Consider the following 17,222-nt stretch of genomic DNA (forward strand, 5'->3'; position numbering starts at 1 on the left):
AAAAACAGCAACAGTAATTCCTATCAATAAAACACAGGAGAAACTGATGTCTCAAATATAATAATGGTTTAAGTTCTGTAATATTTAAATATAAAAGATCACTGGGCTTGCTTCTTATTTTGCAAAATTTTCTAAAGTCGTGGGAGAAAAGTAGGCTCAATTTACACTTTGAACACAGTAACAAATGTATTTTTATTGTGTCAATAAGACATGTTATGTGTTACTTCAGGCTAGTTATCTTTAAAAACAATTTACTAAATGTTGTTTTAAGTATTTGTTTAAATATTAATACTTTTATTAAAAATTAAGTGCAAACTGAACAATATTTTTCACTTATAGAGCCTTTCAGAAAACTGTAGTGATAAAAGGTTGCACAATTTGCAATCAACAGCAGAAAAACCTAAAAGATCAGATCTGACACCTTTAATAGTGCTGTAAAAGTTTCTCTAAGTGATTTGGATTAGCTCCCAAAACACTAAATCACTTTAAAAAATGTTATTTCAACTCTGCCTAATGAAGCTGCTTTTTAGTTAGCATTTTTAATTTATCTAAAGTGACATAAATAAGACAAACAATTTATGTATTGCAGTGCCTTGTGTTTTAAATGTAATACATGTTTCTCCCACTTCTCCATTTTTGGGAAAACAATTAAGATGCTGTCTCACTTATGAACACACAAACAAGAACACTGATATTTAAAACTGACCTTTTAAACTTTAATTTCCCGATGTGTCTGGTTAGTTTACGAATAGTCAGGACTCTGGCCTTCTTCACATCTTTTCTCATCTTCACAACCTGTCAGAAAGATGGAAGACATTATAAACCTTGTTTCCCTTGATTAGTTTCCATATACAATACATTCATTACCCTGACGTAAATTTTAGAAATTAGTTCAACAAAAAGAACTATTTTTGAAAAGAGACTGCATTCCCCTGCTAACCAAATCCCAGTTCAAATTAATTCAGATTTTAAAATCAAGCTGCTTCCATAAACACCAGAGGAAGAACAACCAACAGTCTAAAAATGTGTCTGAGGTCTAAACAGAAGACCAAGACATTCCTAAGTAGCCATACTTTAATATTATTCTTAGAACTAGACTGAGCTGGAGATTTGAAAAGACTTACCTTCTGCCTTCACTTTGTTTATTTTTGTCCCAGTGAAGCAGCACCAGTACTTTTCCATTAGGATATAATACATAAAGGCATTTTCATTATGAAACACTTTAAAGATTAAGGAAAGAATCCCAAACTAAACGTATTGTTATAGGGTAGAATTTAAGATATGAAAATCTTTTTACATATTTGAATTGATTTTTGTTGAATACAAAATCAAAGCGATTTCCAACTCTCTACAGTCTTTTAACTTCCTACCCTACCCATTAGTCTGTTCCCAAAATTTATTTCAAAGTAGACAGTACTAAGTAAAACTTGACACTGAAGTTTTGGTCTTATTTCTCACCCCAAAATAAAAGAATACTAATTATTATTAGAAAGATGGTACACACAGACAAATCTTTGGAATCTTTTGCTATTACATTCCATCACGGAAAACCTGAGGCCTAGGCATTTTCTTGTCAATGACACACATTTTGGAGATAAAGGGAATCAAAAGTGACTTACCACCTCTTATTTATTCAGCTGTATCTTACTATAACTATTAAGATTTTGCATTCAACAGTTAAACAGAAAATATTAAATATTAAAGCAAACAAAAAATCAGTCTTCCTGACAAAAGGCCAAACTGCGCTTAAGTTTATTCAATGGGTTAAGTTCCAAAATAAGTTGGCACCTACTTCTCAAGGAAGCTCTTCTTTAATTCAGATTTCTATTTCATCTCCTAATTTCTCAGAGATAACATCAAAATGATTGCTTGCTGGTGACTCAACCATCAAGTTAGTTCTACCAGGAATATTAGTATTATAAACCTGCACCAAGCTTGACTAAAATAGAGAAAAAATAAATCTTCAGATCTCACAGACGAGTACTGCAAACCTACAATGGGAAGCTTGTCTAGTATGTATGACTGTGCAGAGATCACAAAGGCAAGAGTGTATTATTTAATTAAAAACAAACAAACAACAAAAAAACCCAGAACAAACAAACAAAACACCACATTTTGCACACCCGATTATGCCTGCAGCTAGGTTACCAACAGAAGCAATGTACCTTGTGTACTCTGAACTGTACTCAGCAGGCTCTACTGAAGGCTGAATCTGTCAGAGCAAAACAATTTCTAGAGAGGGGCACACACCAATTGCCAGCCTCACTTCTGCCAGTGCAGAGAAGGAATTTGTTGAGCATCACTCCCCTGAAAAATAGGAAGGGGAATTGTACTGGGGCAGCATTACTGGTGCTTGCCCACAGGGAAAGAAAAAGGCGAAAAGGGTTTCGGGGAGAAGAGTGACTGAGTTAAAATTAGTCTCCTGTTCTCAAATTGGTACAGCAAAGGTTACCCTAGTTAAAATAACTGTCCATATAGGCCTACCTACATGCATTTCTACTGCAGTTAACAGCAGAAGCCACATGCTAAAAAGCATCTGTGCCAATTCTGTTAGCAGCACTCCTCAAAAAAAAAAATTCCTGACATCACCATCTGCCACCTGAGCATCTAAACGTTTCTTTTTATAAGATACTAAATAGAATTTTCACAGCTGTCTGTATTACATGCTCCTCCAAATGGAAGAAACAGAATAAAGCATCTTCTGGTTGAATAACTCTCAGATATTACGTACATTTAAAGACTTTGGCATTTCAGATGCAAACTGGGTATGCCTTCTTAGAAAGTTTGGGAGGAGGGGAGTGCTTGTTTTGGTCTGTGGTTTTCTGTTTGTTTTTTTAATAACCATTATAAACATCCACAAGCTACAAATATATTTGGATTTAAATAACTCATTTTTTACATATTAGTTGCTGCATATCCAAATACGAAGTATATTTAACTTTCAAAAAATACTTTCATGTTTTAACAGAAATATTTTAACACAGACACAGCATGTTTCCAGGGCCTACAGAGCCAAACCCCAGCCACGACCGCTGCCAGCCAATGAAGGCCATATAGACATATGACAGCAGGAATGAGGGATGGTATTCGCTCTTTGGCAGACTGGGAATATCAGTTTATGTAATCTGCAGTCACTTCTTTCACATGGGACAGTATGCATCAGCTGTGTTCTTGGAAGTACTCGAAGTTCTCAAGAAAGCAGTCAGCTCTTTGGGATAGAAATCAAAAAAGTTGTGCTTTAGATTTACAGTGTGCCTGAAACAATGAGGCTTAAACCACGAGGGTGGCTCCTAGGACTCACTGAACTATCCACCTCTAGTATTGCGAAGCCAGAAAGGCAAACTTCCTCTTGAGGAAAAAAAAACCAAAAACAAACAAACAGAAAAAAACAAACCAAAAAGAAACCCAGTAACAAAAAAACCCAACCCACCAAAACCACTGGTAGATTTTGAAAAATAGTAACAAATATTTACTCATAATAAGGTATTTTTTTATAAACAAGTTAAGAAAAGATAATAAGAAAAGGAAAAGTCTTTGCACTGAAACTTAGAAAGGCTCCAGTGTAAGTCAAGATAAGACCAATGTTTTCAGACTGGCCAATAAGGAATTTTTAATCACTTTAAGAGGTTGCAGTAAATACAAAAGAATAATTATAAACACAGGCAAACCTCAAAGTAAGCAATCTCTTCTATCAATAGGAATGCATTATAGGATTCCTGGATATTCAGGATGCCTGCAGTTTTAAACGGAAATAACCACTTCAAGGACTCCTTGCAACAAGAGATGTTTTCCTTTGTTGAAGACACTTCTTAATTTTGTAGGAAAACACTATCTGCAAGCTAATCAAGCCACTACTGTTTATTAATGCAAACAAATATGTCTTTATAGATGATTAATACACATTTATTAACTAAAATTCTTAAATAGTAAGGATAATATAAAATAATAGAAAATATATAAATTATTACATCTGAAAGAAATCATAGAGGAAATTAACTCATTTTAAAAAAACAAGCCTAGGTAGTAACACATACCAGCCATGTGCATGTTTCAAAAGCTATGGTTAGGAATAAAAAATCACTTCCATTCTGCATTGTGCATTTCACAGTATACTAGAATTATTTATATAGACCATAAACAAAGATGAAGTTCAAAAAAAGCTCCATAGCTGAAGGTATACACAAATAGAGGCCTCCACCACCTCAACAGCTTACAACCTACAGTAAGGACTGTCACAAAACATGGCATGAACTGGCCATTTCAAGCCATACAGAGATAGTAGCTGCTGCTGCTTCAAGAGAGAAAGGCAAAACAAAGAGCACAGCACAGGACAGATTATGAGCCAGACAAGGCCTAGAAACCACCTCCTGCAATTTGCCTTTGCCCAAGCAGTGTACATTACTGAGGGGGATTATAACAGGAAATGCTGTTACCTACACTAAAGTGATCTTTGCTCATATGTCTTGGTACTCACTGCTGTCAAACCAAGGTGATTTCCAGAAAGCAATGCACCTAACAAGTGTGTGTGTGAAGGCATCATGACAACTGTATTTAACCCAGAATTTAAAACTGAGGAATGGAGAAACCAAAAACTTCAGCCACTGTGCCTTCCTATTCCAGGTTGCTCTGGCTCCTGAAGGGCAAATAACCATTTCCAGAGATTGTTCCCTTTGTGTGACAGTCCGGTCAAGCCCTCCCCAAACCTCATCATGTCCAAGCCTTTCACGCGCCCAAGCAGGTGGAATAAATGGAGAGAAACTGACACAGGATTGTTTGATCATATCTTTGATCTCTAAGTTCACACCCCTCTCTGCCCCCCTCCCCCGTAAAAGTTTGGTTTGAATGCTGGTATTTCAATCATAGACATGGAATACTTAATTTCAACTTACAAAAATCTTTGGAGGGGCTGAATCAAGCCTAGCTCAGTGCTGGACTTACCGGAAAGGGCTTCTGATTACTAACATTACCCCTTTAAAATTAATATGACATTGTTACTGTGTATGATACAAGACAAACACATGTAATAGAACACAGTCACTTTAAGAGTTCCCACACAATTAAGCTGCTGCAAAAAAAAAACCTTTTGTGAATATTTTCAAGTTTCTTGAAGAGAAACCTATGGTAATTTTAGACAAAAAAAAAAAAAAAAAAAAAAATCAAAAAAATCTGGTTTAGGTTCCAAAACCCTAAAACACTATGAAGGATCCACATATTGGTGATGACAACAAAAACACACAAAGCAACAAAGCAATGCGGAAATAACAGTATAGGCACAATATTACATTAGAATCCACATGACTAGTCAAAGTATTTGCCTTCACATTTTTAACAGAACAGCAGCAAAGTTCTCAAAGGAACACTACATGAGAATAAAATGTTATACTTGGCCACTTATGACACTTGTTTTGAGGTCTGTACAGGCAACATGCCTCCAAACCAAGCTAGTGTTCCGCCAACTAAAAAAAAAAATAAAGGAAAGTGTGACTAAAGATTTGTAGATGTAACAAGAAAGGTACGTGACTAAACTATAGTAGCAACTATATTTAACCAAAAAACTTGTAACCTTGTAACCGAAAAACAAACACCACACCATTCTTCAAAAAATATTAATCCAACAGATTAAGAGAAAAAATAAGCAATAACATGTTTCTGCCCATGACTTTTTTTATATATTCTATGCAAAACCCCTGAAATACTAGAACTGCATACATTTACAATATGAAAAGTGGTTTTTTTTCATGCTGCTAGATACAAAAACTAGTACACGAAAATACCTGAAAGACACAGGATGTCTTAAATTCTTCTTAACTCAAAGCTAATAAAAGTTTACTTATGCAGGTGGCCCCAGCTATCCAAAATGCATGAATGCCAATAACAGAGCAGGCAAACAGAGCGGGTCGAGGCAGTTTGGACGGCAGTTCGCGCAGGCAGGCATGCAGGATGGTGAGCTGTCCTGGATGCAGGTTGAGACCTGCATCGTAGCAACCGAAACAGAACTCGACATTTTGAAGGAGACAGGCTGGAGTTACAGCAGTGCCAGCCCTCAGCCCTGTCCCTCCGAGAGCAGGGGGAGGGCAAGAAAGGGGGGGGAGTGAGCGAACAAATTACCTGACTGGGTTTAAACCACGACATGAGCACTCGTCGTATGATCAGGGCCCGGTCCGGGAGCTCTGCTCTGGCTGCCCCGGCGGTGGCCAGCGTAGGCACCCAGACAGAGCAGATGAGAGGGGAGGCTGCCGCGCAGAGCTCGGGGTGTAGAGAGTGCCTGCACGGGTCTGGTGAGGGGAGGGTGCACAACGGGCAGGGCTGCACTCGGTGCTCCCTGGTGGAGGTCCTCCTGCAGCAGGGGCTGAGCTGCGGCATGCTGTTAATAGGCTGCGAGATGTCAGGGAAGCTGAGAGGAAGCAGGAATGCTTGCTCCTGGCCCAAACTGTGCAGGGGCCTCGAGCTTCACCTCTACCTCATGAAGGAAAGAAGGAGGCCGCTAACCCGGGAAGCTGGGAATTACTGACAAAAAAAAACAACGAAAAAAAGAAGGTAAAGGACAACCAAAAGCGAGGGGCTTCCCTCTAAATCCCCTGTCTCCACGCAGAACCGCTTTGCTGTCCTGCAGGGGGCTAATGAGGAAGAGCACTCGAGCCAGAAACAGCCGGCTGATGCACTGCTAAAGAAGATCTCTACTGGTGCTGCCAGGAAAAAGCGGCGGGTCGTAGTAGTAGGGGACTCTACACTGAAAGGGACAGAAGCACTCGTCTGTTGGCCTGACCCTGTCTCAAGGGAGGTGTGTTGCCTACCGGGGGCACGGATCAGGGATGTGGCAGAAAGGCTGCCTGCTGTAGTAAGTCCCACGGACTACTACCCACTTCTGGTGATACATGTGGGTGCTAGGGATATAGATAGTAGTAGCCTGGGGAACATAAAGAAGGACTACAGAGCCCTGGGGGAGGTGGTTAGGGGCTCTGGAGCTCAGGTGGTCTTTTCATCAATTCTCCAGGGTACAGGGGAGGACCTAAAAAAAGCTAGGATGATTACCCAGGTTAATAAATGGTTAAAAGGGTGGTGTCATAGTCAGGGGTTTGGGTATCTTGAACACAGGACCCAAGTTAGTGGGCCACGTGTACTGGAGGCTGGTGGAGCTGGTCTAGGAAAGAAGGTGAAGGGCGGTTTTGGTAGGAGACTTGCCAGACTGGTGGAGGATGCTTTAAACTAGATGTGTTGGGGGAGGGGGGCATCATTCCATCCCAACACACCCAGTCAGTTGCCAGCACCTATAATAAATGCTTGGAGCAATGCAGAGATATCCCAGCTGCTCCAGCCAATGAGCCGGCTTCATTTGGAGCTCGGCTCAGATGCCTCTATACAAATGCCCGTAGCATGGGGAACAAACAAGAGGAATTAGAGATGGGGGCACGTCTATGGGGGTATGCTATAATAGGCATCACAGAAACATGGTGGGATGGATCCTATGACTGGAGTGTCGGAATGGAAGGTTACAGGCTCTTTAGGAAGGACAGGCCTGGCAGGCAGGGAGGGGGAGTTGTGCTTTATGCTAGGGATAGGCTGGAGAGTATGGAACTCTGTCTGGGGACAGGTGAGCAGTGAACAGAGAGTTTGTGGGTCAGGGTTAAAGGGAATATAGCTATGGGAGACATTACTGTGGGGATCTGTTACAGACCACCTGATCAAGGAGAACCTGCAGATGAAACACTCCATATACAGATAGGAAAAGCCTCACGCTCACAGGCCCTTGCTCTCATGGGTGACTTCAACCACCCTGACATCTGTTGGAAGGACGGTATAGCCCGGCACAAGCAATCCAGGAGGTTCCTCGATTGTGTGGAAGACAAATTCCTTCTGCAAGTAACAGAGGAGCCGACAACGAGAGGTGCCATGCTTGACCTCGTGCTCACCAACAGGGAAGGGCTCGTTGGAAATGTGACGCTCCAGGGCAGCCTTGGATGCAGCGATCACGAGATGGTCAAATTTGAGATCCTCAGGACAGTGAGAAGAGCGTGCAACAAGCTCACTGCCCTGGACTTCAAAAGAGCAGGCTTTGGCCTCTTCAGGAACCTGCTTCAGAAGGTTCCATGGGATACAGCCCTAGAGGGCAGAGGGGCCCAAGACTCTTGGTTGATATTCAAGGATCACCTGCTGCAAGTTCAGGAGTGTTGCATCCCAACTAGAAGGAAGTGCAGCAGGAGGGCCAGGAAACCTCCTTGGATGGATAACAAGCTCCTGAGGAAAAATCAACTGAAAAAAGAGGCTTATAGTAAGTGGAAGCAAGGACAGGTGGCATGGGAAGAGTACAGGGATATTGTCTGAGAAGCTAGGGACCAGGTTGGGAAAGCTAAGGCCCAGTTAGACTTAAACTTAGCTAGAGATAACAGGAAGGGATTCTACAGGTATGTAGCAAATAAAAAACAGACTAGGAACAATGTAGGCCCCCTCAGAAAGCTCTCGGGAGAACTGGCTACACAGGATTTGGAGAAGGCTGAGGTTCTGAATGACTTCTTTGCCTCGGTCTTCACTGCCAAAGGCTCTGACTGCACCACCCAAGTCTTGGAAGGCAGAGGCACGGACTGTGAGAATGAAGACCTTGGGCCCACGGTAGGAGAGGAACTGGTTTGAGACCATCTTAAAAATCTGGACATGCACAAGTCCATGGGTCCTGATGAGATCCATCTGCGGATCCTGAAGGAACTGCCAAATGAAGTTGCGAAGCCGCTGGCCATTATATTTGAGAAATCGTGGCAGTCAGGTGAAGTTCCCGATGACTGGAAAAAGGGAAATATAACCCCCATTTTCAAGAAGGGGAAAATGGATGATCCAGGAAATTACAGACCAGTCAGTCTCACCGCTGTGCCTGGCAAAATCTTGGAGCAGATTCTCCTGGAAGGCATGCTAAGGCACATGAAAAACAACAAGGTGCTTGGTGACAGCCAGCATGGCTTCATTAAGGGGAAATCCTGCCTGACCAATTTGGTGGCCTTCTATGATGGGGCTACAGAACTGATGGACAGGGGTAGAGCAGTTGATGTCATCTACCTGGACTTGTGCAAAGCATTCGACACTGTCCCACACGACATCCTTGTCTCTAAATTGGTGGATGGACAACTCGGTGGATAAAGAACTGGCTGGATGGCCACACACAAAGAGTTGTGGTCAACGGCTCAATGTCCAGCTGGACACCAGTAACAAGTGGTGTCCCTCAGAGATCGGTGTTGGGACCGGTCTTGTTCAACATCTTTGTCGTTGACATGGACAGTGGGATTGAGTGTGCCCTCGGCAAGTTTGCCGATGACACCAAGCTGTGTGGTTCGGTTGATATGCTGGAGGGAAGGGATGCCATCCAGAGGGACCTTGACACGCTTGTGAGGTGGGCTGATGCCAACCTCATGAAGTTTAACCATGACAAGTGCAAGGTCCTACACCTGGGTCGGAGCAATCCCAGGCACAGCTACAGGTTGGGCAGAGAAGAGATTCAGAGCAGCCCTGCGGAGAAGGACTTGGGGGTGCTGGTTGATGAGAAAATGAACATGAGCCGGCAGTGTGCACTTGCAGCCCAGAAAGCCAACCATATCCAGGGCTGCATTAAAAGGAGCATGACCAGCAGGTCGAAGGAGGTGATCCTGCCCCTCTACTCTGCTCTCGTGAGACCTCACTTGGAGTATTGGGTGCAGTTCTGGTGTCCTCAACATAAAAAGGACATGGAACTGTTGGAACAAGTCCAGAGAAGGGCCACGAGGATGATCAGGGGACTGGAACACCTCCCGTATGAAGACAGGCTGAGGAAGTTGGGGCTGTTCAGCCTGGAGAAGAGAAGGCTGCATGGAGACCTCATAGCAGCCTTCCAGTATCTGAAGGGGGCCTATAGGGATGCTGGGGAGGGACTCTTCATTAGGGACTGTAGTGACAGGACAAGGGGTAATGGGTTAAAACTTAAACAGGGGAAGTTTAGGTTGGATATAAGAAGGAAATTCTTTCCTGTTAGGGTGGTGAGGCACTGGAATGGGTTGCCCAGGGAGGTTGTGAATGCTCCATCCCTGGCGGTGTTCAAGACCAGGTTGGATGAGGCCTTGGGTGATATGATTTAGCGTTAGGTGTCCCTGCCCATGGCAGGGGGGTTGGAACTAGATGATCTTAAGGTCTTTTCCAACCCTAACGATTCTATGATTCTATGTCTTTTTCCTCTGAGCAGCATGAAGCACATAGAACTGTTCTCCCTGGGCTTCAGCCCACGAGGTGCTGAACATTTTGGTCCTGATCCAATAATGCACTTAAACAAATGATTACATCTTTAAACAACCAGCACTAGATAGACCAGAGTTTCTTCATCCACTTCTGCTTTATGCCAGCACACACTCTAGTCCTAGTTCTTGTACAAGTAACCAGAAGTCAAACCATTCTGTTCTCCTCAAGGAGCAACATTGCACGTAAGCTTATCCAGTGAAAAAACTCACTGTAAGAGTTCATAGCATTGTGAAATATCCATAATGCTATTCAAACACACACCCACTAAATAGAGGCCTCCCTCCTTTTGCCCAATATGGTGATGCCTCTCTTAGGGGAGCCCTGTCGCGGCAAGTAAACGCTAGCAGGTTGAGAGTCTGATCCCTTAAGATCAAAACAGCTGAAAGCAAAAGGAAAAAAATATTTATATGTGCCCGAAGATATACAACTGAGTTTTGATTTTACCACATTAAGAAACTTGCTTCTGAACACCCCCAAGTTTAAGCACCAGAGCTAAAGAAGAAAGGGAGAAAGCTACTAAAAGCACACCAAAACCATTTGTGCATGTTGCTTCAATTACACATCAACAAATGTTAAAGCAAGAAATGCAGTTTAAAAAAAAAAAATGAAATATATTTAATTATTCAAGGCCTTTCCAATACGTTTAAGAAAAAACACGGTACTAGGTAATGTTTCAGTTCTTAGTGGATTTCCCCTTTTCCTATCCTTTTCCTTTCCTTTTCTTTCCTCATTTTAGGGCACATCAAAAGCACTGGTTTCATTTTATATTTCCTTGGCAATCTTCTAACCAAGAGCTTTATACTCTTCTCTGCCTTCCCACATTTACATTCACTTCCACATAGCACTTGACAGTTTAATATTCACAGAATCATACAATAGTTTGGGTTGGATAGACCTTTAGAGGTCATGTAGTCCACCCCCCCGCAATAAGCCAGCACATCTCCAACTAGGTCAGGCTGCTCAGAGCCCCATCCAACCAGACGTTGAGTATTTCCAGGGATGAGTCTACCATCTCTCTGAGCAACCTGTTCTAGTGTTTCAGCAAACTCATTGTAAAAAACGTCTTCCTTATGTCTAATTTAAATCTATCCTCTTTCAGTTCAGTTTAAAACCATTACCCCTCTCCCTATCACTACAGGCCCTACTAAAAACTCTGTCACTAGCTTTCTCATAAGCCCCACATACATACTTAAAGGCTGCAATAAGGTCTCCCTGGAGCCTTCTCCAGGCTGAGCAACCCCAACTCTCTCAGTCCTTCTTTATAGCAGAAGTGCCCCAGTACTCTGGTCATTCCTGTGGCTCTCCTCTGGACCCTCCCTAACAGGTCCATGTCTTTCATGTGCCAAGTACACCACAGCTGAGATGCTGTACTCCATGTGGGATCTTACCACAGCAGAGTAGAGAGGCAGAATCACCTCCCTCAGCCTGCTGGTCACACTGCTTTTGATACAGCCCAGGCTACAGCTGGCTTTCTGGGCTGCAAGTGCACATTGCCAGCTCATGTTCAGTTTTTCAGTCACCGGTGCCCTCAAGGCCTTTTCCTCTGGGGTACTCTCCCAACCTCTATTGGTATTGGGGCTTGCCCTGACCAAGGTGCAGGACCTTGCACTTGGCCTTGCTGAGCCCCATGAGGTTCAAAGTAACAGGCCAGTAAATTGCACTTGATCAAACGTGCATTTGAAGGATCTGTGTGCCATTCTTCAGGCCAACCACTTGTCCTTTACATGCTACAGTTCACTTTAAAAGAACTACATGACTGGCATTCATGGATGATTCATCCCTCCCCAACATGCCTCCAATATCACACAGCCAGACAGCGTGTCAACTCCCATATTGTCTCAGATTAGCATGCAAGCATTCTTGGGCATATATTAAAATATCAACATTAATTTTCAAATGACAACAAAGATGCTCATCTCCAGCTTTAAGAAGATCAGCCTGCTGTGCCAGGGTACTCATATGGAAGATAGAATCGTAGAATCATAGAATAATTAGGGTTGGAAAGGACCTTAAGATCATCTAGTTCCAACCCCCCTGCCATGGGCAGGGACACCTCACACTAAACCATCTCACCCAAGGCTCTGTTCAACCTGGCCTTGAACACTACCAGGGATGGAGCATTCACAACCTCCCTAGGCAACCCATTCCAGTGCCTCACCACCCTAACAGGAAAGAATTGCCTTCTTCTATCCAATCTAAACTTCCCCTGTTAAAGTTTTAAACCGTTACCCCTTGTACTGCCACTACAGTCTCTAATGAAGAGTCCCTCTCCAGCATCCCTATAGGCCCCCTTCAGATACTGGAAGGCTGCTATGAGGTCTCCACGCAGCCTTCTCTTCTCCAGGCTGAACAGCCCCAACTTTCTCAGCCTATCTTCATACAGGAGGTGCTCCAGTCCCCTGATCATCCTCGTGGCCCTCCTCTGGACTTGTTCCAACAATTCCATGTCCTTTTTATGTTGAGGACACCAGAACTGCACCCAATACTCCAAGTGAGGTCTCACGAGAGCAGAGTAGAGGGGCAGGATCACCTCCTTCGACCTGCTGGTCATGCTCCTTTTGGTGCAGCCCAGGATACGGTTGGCTTTCTGGGCTGCAAGCACACACTGGTGGCTCTGAACCAGACATAAACATCAGTCACATATTCTTATCGGCCAAATGGGTGGGTAACATGGGCCATAACTACAGTTACTGATTAAAGCTCAAAGACAGCAACTACCAGGATAATAGAGAAAACAATGGTAGGGACAGAGAAAACTGGACTCAAAAGTCTAAGATGCCAAGCATTACTGGTTCTGGAACCTAAACATATAGTACATTTTATTCTTAGCAGTTCTTTCAACTGATTTTTAACCTGGTGATTGAAGCTTCAAGGCAAATAAGAACACTGACAACCTGCCGGATAGAAGGAGAGGTTCTTCTGTGCAAGATACTTCATGTATAACAATACATTTTATAGTTACTTCAATTACCTTTAGCTTACACTAGTCTCCTAGCAAGTGAAAGAACAGGAAGCCAGTGCAACATTACAGCAGCACAATCTTTGTACCTTAGTATTAACAGAAAATGCATTTTTTTTGGTGAGCCTGTCATTCAACACAATTACTTACTTTGTACTAGGACCCATCCACTTCTAGAATCTATTGCAATGTCACTATGCATTTGTTATTACGCAGGCATAAAGGAATCATAAAGAAAAAAGGTTTCAAGCTTGTTAACGTGAAATTCAGCATCATCTGAGAAGTGATCAAGTTGGGGAAAGAACTATTAAATCATTTATCCACCTGTGAATCTGAAGGATAAAAAAAATTAACTAAATACCACAATTCTCACATTGCCTATTAAATATGTGTATAGCTTGTTTCTTGTGAAAACTGAAAACCAAAAGTATTTGCTCGTATTATGATATGAAAAATAAAGCTTTTGTTTTAAAGTCTAACCTACTTTCCTTCAAACTCCTCTCAGTAAAATTCATCCCTGTCCATACATGTAAGAGGAGTAATAAGTGCTAGGAAACCAAAAAGCAGAAAGGTTCTTTAGGTATTTGAAAACTCCTATCAAAAAAAAAGGAAAGATCCCATATCAACTCCCACTGCTGAAGTGAAACTCAGTATTAACTTTTGGATAGAAGTAAACCACAAGTCAAACTAAATCTTGCAACATTTTAAGCTAATTTTCATCATAGGATTATGTATCACCAGTACTGATTCATTTTGAAGGAATAAACAACTCTCCCTATACTACTTCACAAGCTGAAACAATTTCCATTAAGGTGATCTCTACTACCATGTCTCCACAACTTGTCTCTTCTTGTGAGAACTCTTCCTCTCACACAACAACAAAAAAAAAACAAACCTAAAAAGAGCTTTACAAGTGAATTATTTTAACAGCACAACCATATAACTTACTTTTCAGTCTTTCTGGATGGACAGAATTCTTTCTAGAGGGAATAGAGAATTACCTTGTTACACCAGTTAGTGTTCTTTATTCCCTAAGAACAGTTAAAAAAGGAAAATTAATTTCATTAAGAGAATTTTTCACAAACACAAACGAAAGTCAATGCTTGGGGAAAAAAAATAGAAATATCTAATAATCTGCATTCTTCTTGGAAGTTTCTTCATGACATAAAATAGAAATAAGGGAAAAGGACAAGGATGAGAAGTAAGAGTAAGGAGCTTAAATATCCCTCTCAGATGTCTGACAGACACTACTCTTTGTTAGTCTTTCATTGAAAAACTGTACCTTCCTGCAATTAGTTCTCTACCAGGCAGTTGCCAAGACACCAGATCTATAAAAAGTTGTGTAACCTATCCCAGTATTAGTTACTAACAACTTAAAGCAGTGCTCAAAGTTTCCTACAAAATCTTCTTTGTTGTAACAGAGCAAGTGCTCTCACATTACCCACCTATTGTTCAGTCATTTAGAACCTCTCACCACACCAAGTGGTGGTTCTACTGGGGGATTCCCTTCTTCTGAAGCTCGCATTTTATACAAGTTTCCCCTTGTTATGAGCCCTTCTCATTCCTCATCCTCTTTCCTCTTGTCCAACACACACACCTCATTACCCACCCACCATTTCCGATGGCTACAATATTTAAAAGAATTATCAGCTATCTTGCTCACCCCTTCCTTCCATCAATCTCATTTCTGAACTGCTCCACGAGCAAACAATCGCTTAACTGTCCTTTTGCTTTATATCATCTGAATTCCTATTATATTATGCAACTACATTTAACTTATGCTCTCCTGCTCCTATGCTACTCATTTCCTTTGCAGCAGTCCCCCACTGTTTTTTGCCTTGAATGAAATCACTTACTCTTTGAACCAGTTGCCATTTAAAACAGTTCTTACCAGCTTCTCATACAACTAGTCTCTATTCACTCACCCCTTCCTACATTTAGCATATCTGTACACGACCTCAGACTTTTTGTAATGTGGTCTCATAAAACAGTGAAGAGGAATCATAGAATCATTTAGGTTGGAAAAGATGCTTAAGGTCATTGAGTCCAACCGTTATCCTAGAACTGTTAAGTCCACTACTAAGCCAACTGCCACACCTACACATCTTTCAAATACCTCCAGGAATGGTGACTCTACCACTTCCCTGGGCAGCCTGTTCCAATGACTGACAACCCTTTCAGTGTAGAATTTTTTCCTAATATCCAGTTTAAACCTCTAATGGCCCAACTTGAGGCCTTTTCCTCTCATCCTATCACTTGATGCTTGGGAATAGAGACCAGCACCAATGGCCTTGATGCAGTGAGAGGCACAGAACTGAACACAGGATTTGAGATGTTGCCCACCAGTACCCAGTACAGGGGGATGATAACTGCCTTAGACCTGCTGGCCACACTATTGCTGATACAGGACAGGATGCTGTTGGCCTTCCTGGCTACCTGGACACAAGCTGAATCACGTTCAGCTCCGTCAGTCAGCACCCCTGGGTCCAGTGCAGCTTTCCAGGCGCTCTTCCCCAAGCCCTTTGTTTTGCATGTGGTTGTTGTGGCCCAAGGGCAGGACCCAGAACTTTGCTCTCACACCACTGGCCACAGCTCATTGATCCAGCCTGTCCAGATCCCTCTGCAGAGCCTTCCTCTCCTTCAGCAGATCAACACTCCTGCCCAAATGTTGTCATGTGCAGCGTTACTGAGGGTGCACTTGATTCCCTCCTCCAGACCACTGCTAAAGATATTACACAGAACTGGCCCCAGTACTGAGCCCTGGCGAACACCACTTGCGAGCAGCCGCCAACTGGATTTAACTCCATTCACCACCACTCTTTGGGCCAGTCCATCCAGACAGTTTTTACCCAGCGAAGAGTACGTCTGTCCAAGCCATGAACAGCCAGTTTCTCCAGGAGGATGCTGTGGGAAATAGTGTCAAAGACTTCACTAAAGTATAGGTAGATAACATCCACAGAATTTCCTTCATCCAATAAGCGGGTCACCTGCTCACAGAAGGAGACCAGGCTAGCGAAGTAGGACCTGCTTTCATAAGCCCATGTTGACATGGCTTGATCAGCTGGCTGCCATGTACGTGTTGTGTGATGGCACTCAAGATGATCTGCAAATGACCTTCCCTGCACCAAGTTCAGACTGACAGGCCTGTAGTTCCCCAGATCCTCCTTTCAGCCCTTTTGGTAAATGGTGTCACATTTGGTAACTTTTTGTCAACTGGGACCTCCCTGGTTAGCCAGGGCTGCTGATAAATGATTAAAAGTGGCTCTGCAAGCACTTCTGCCAGCTCCCTCAGTACCCCTAGGCAGAAACCAAGGATATAGATAATTCTGAAAATAATGAAAGCAGCCTGTTACCACAGTAAGAACTGCGATGCTATCTACCTGGCGCATTGTAATGGCTACAAATTCAAAGGAAAATGTTCTCCCAACCACTTAGAGACTCAGATATTCATACTCAGCATTTACTGGTATTTATATGCCAGTGACACACTGCATGCATTGCTCAAAAATCTCATTTCTGCTTGCCTTGCTACACCATTAGCTTTAAATAATTTATATTCTTTAAATGGCGTGGGGTTTCTTGTGAACTTCTTTTTCAAGACAAAATAAATGCTATTTCAATATTTTTAGTTTAAAGAGTACTAAGAGTTATACCCTGGCGAGTAAGTTTTGCTTTCCATTGGCATATTTTATTTTGCTAGTTAGTTTTCATTCTCTATTGAAATTATCAAGGTCAGAATCTAGGGAAATAAACTTCTGAACTGCACAAAAAAAAATAATTAAGGAATGTACGTAATTTTATAGTAATATCAAGCCATACTCAGAAACTGGCTTATTCTCATTATAATGTTTATTTGGACACTGAGTAAGCCAAATCATAAGATGGCACTCATTTTCTAAAATAGATTCCAAACAAAAAGCTATTCCAGATTCACTGCTTACGTTTGCACATTACCTTAATACACAGTATTTTTTAGGAGAAAAAACAACCCCTAATTCCAACATTTGACCCA

General features: G+C 42.2%; 1 protein-coding gene across 1 annotated transcript in view; it reads right to left on the reverse strand.

Moving 5' to 3' along the window:
- The window catches only part of SRFBP1 (serum response factor binding protein 1), a 70,132-nt gene that overhangs the window by 41,836 nt on the left and 11,074 nt on the right, over positions 1-17,222 (reverse strand). Inside the window, exon 2 of the mRNA XM_062604469.1 lies at positions 707-795. Coding sequence (XP_062460453.1) covers positions 707-795 — 89 coding nt within the window. The remainder of the gene's footprint in view (positions 1-706; positions 796-17,222) is intronic.

The sequence above is a fragment of the Pezoporus occidentalis genome, unplaced genomic scaffold (assembly GCF_034315485.1).
Source record: "Pezoporus occidentalis ecotype Australia unplaced genomic scaffold, CSIRO_AGI_Poc_V1 ctg86, whole genome shotgun sequence".
NCBI lineage: Eukaryota > Metazoa > Chordata > Aves > Psittaciformes > Psittacidae > Pezoporus > Pezoporus occidentalis.